Below are 2,628 nucleotides of genomic sequence, written 5' to 3'. Positions count from 1 at the left end.
CCCGCCTGCCAACACCAACCGCAGATCCCCGTTGCTACGCAACATATCTGTCCTTAACTCTTTACCCTGCGCTGCGTCTACTTCAAGTTTCGTTCAACGGTCTCGAGTCGGATAATTTGATGAAATATCATTTGGTAATTGCTTGGCCACGAGTCCCATTGCAATTTACAATTTGTATCCAGCTGGGAAATTATAATGATTACAATGGATAATACCTACGTTTCGAGCAGCAAATTTAGAAAAACCTCATAAAGTAACCTACTAAAATGCAAACAACTCTATTATAAAATGCTGAAATATGTACAGAATGTGCTTTAAGCAGTGCTCCAAGTGCACATTTCAGATTAGGGAATAACCCTCATCTGCTGGGCTTAATTAATATGTGAGAACCTAAATGTGTTGAGGCTAAGGAGTTTTCGTAAGGCGTTAGTTTGAAATATCTTAAATGTCTTTGGTATTTTGTTGCTAGTTTTAAGAACACCTCTTATCCTTTAGGCTGCAGAAATACTTGTAAATTACGTGGCCAAGGGAATGCCACTTATGTGTTAAGCTCTGAGGGTAACTCCAGGAATATAAGAGCTATAGACAACAAATTTGGTCTGTGATTTCTTGTATAGTATACTATATATATAATTACGCGAGGCTTGATAGTTAAAATCGTTCGGATGACATTCCAAGAAGTTGTCATCAACAGTGTTTTTCTTCCATTTCCCGCCTTTATCTAATAGAAAAGACTAAATAAAATTGAAAAGATGAATAGTTTTCCGATCAATTTTTGCATGATGTAATAAGTTTAAGACCGTTTGGACGAAAATTAAGTTATCAGCCATATTTATAAATGTTTAACGCCATCTTTTCACATATGCGAAGCGTATGCTTTTGTAATTGAGAATATTTCTTACTTTCGTTATCATTTATATTAAAGACCAAAACTGAGCTGTGCACAGTTAATGAATTCGCTTTGTTTTTGGTGCCCTTTTACACGAGTATAGCTTTTATTACGGAAATGTGCATCTAGTAGTCTACCCAACAGGCTTCAATAACAGCACAACTGTGTGTGCTGTGCATAATAATTGTGTATTAGAGCTGAACGCATCTGAGGAGGCAGTCGAAAAAGTAAAATAAAAGAATTCCATGGAAATGCAATCGCTGACTGCGTTGCTAAGCATTTGCCTTTGCCTGACATTTAGCTCGGGACTGGGCGAGGACAATGCGCTGGTCCAGGGACCCAATTATGTGCCCAACTCCTGTATGGTGCCAGATATGGGACTAGGCACCTTTAGATATCCAGGCCCCCAGAAGCAGCTCGAACTCAAATTGGAATTCCAGCCCCAAAGCCCGCAACTGTTGCAAAGCAGCGTCGGCAATACTGAACGCTTGTTTGAATACGGGAGCAATCCGCTCATTTGCTCGGCAGCGACTTACAAGGATGTGAGCTACGAGAAGTCAATGCCGAGTGGCGCAACGGTCAACGAGGATGACTATGATGATAATGATGATGCGTCCGATGAAGACAATAATAACGATGATGTTGACGATGATGGTGGAAAGAACTTTACAGCGCGTGTTAAATGCCTTCTACGCACGCTTTACGAGAATACTAGATTATTGTCAGATGATCTCAAGGCTCTGGAATCGGGCCTCTTGCCAGGCAAGTCATCTGCATCACCCAAAAACCTTTACCAAGGCAAAAAAAAATGTTCGAAATCGAGCGGCATAAGAGAACGTCCGATTAAACTAGACAATGCGAAGGCCCAAGAGAATAACTACTTGAACGTGGTGGATAACGATGCGGATGGCATTGATAAGGATGAGTCCAAATCAAAGAGTATTCCGAACTTAAGCGACAGTTCCAGCGTGCAAAAGGCGAAGTTACAAGCCGAAGCTGAAACCAAAAAAGGATTAAGCTTATTGCAGCAACAACCGGACCTGAACGAGGCTCCTTTCAGCTATGTTCAACTGCCATTTGTGTTGCCTTCGACTCGCATTATTGTGCCTCCGCTGCTGCAGTTGCTTACCCGCCGCTCGGTTTTGCCCTGGTCAATCAGGGGACCCAATTTGATTCAAAGCCGTCGCTATCTGCACGCCCTAAACGATCTGCGCCTGGCCCGGGCGGTACAGGCAGCCACCGTGGCTCGTTTCCGGCAACAGCAAAATAATGTTGAGCTACAGCAACACGTTGAGGAATTCAAGGAGAATCTCAGACGTCTAGTCTCAAATCGAGCTGCCATAGAACGGCGTGTATCGGACTTACTCTCGGGCATAACTCGTGACGTAGTCGCAGCTTGAAATTGTGTTTCAGTTTCGAATATAACATAATATAGTGAAATAAATTGGAGAATTCATGTTCGATTTACTAGTTTCACATAAATCCTAACGTGCGATTGTCTTTAAGCGCGTTAGAATCTTTGCAAGGCACTTAATCCGCCTTGAAATTTGTTATATTGATATTTTGATATTAACATGGAAATCAATAAATTCTTAACATTAAACTTGAACTTTTCTCAGCAATTAATCATGTCGCGTGAGGTTAATTGCAATCGATATGGTAAAGCACACTACAATTTATCCTTATGGTATATGCCATAAACTTTGCCAAAAACATGAGAGATAGCCCTCAGACTATAA

General features: G+C 41.4%; 1 protein-coding gene across 1 annotated transcript; it reads left to right on the top strand.

Annotated features, from left to right (window-relative positions):
- Nucleotides 1–1,075: 1,075 nt before the first annotated feature.
- On the top strand, nt 1,076–2,396 carry LOC115766435. The gene has a single exon (XM_030710362.1). The coding sequence runs from the start codon at nt 1,135–1,137 to the stop codon at nt 2,287–2,289; it is 1,155 nt and encodes a 384-aa protein (XP_030566222.1). The 5' UTR covers nt 1,076–1,134; the 3' UTR covers nt 2,290–2,396.
- Nucleotides 2,397–2,628: the final 232 nt, after the last annotated feature.

The sequence above is a fragment of the Drosophila novamexicana genome, unplaced genomic scaffold (genome assembly GCF_003285875.2).
Source record: "Drosophila novamexicana strain 15010-1031.04,08,12 unplaced genomic scaffold, DnovRS2.1 tig00001151-arrow-arrow-pilon, whole genome shotgun sequence".
Lineage (NCBI taxonomy): Eukaryota > Metazoa > Arthropoda > Insecta > Diptera > Drosophilidae > Drosophila > Drosophila novamexicana.
This window is presented reverse-complemented; position numbering and strand designations above follow the sequence as displayed.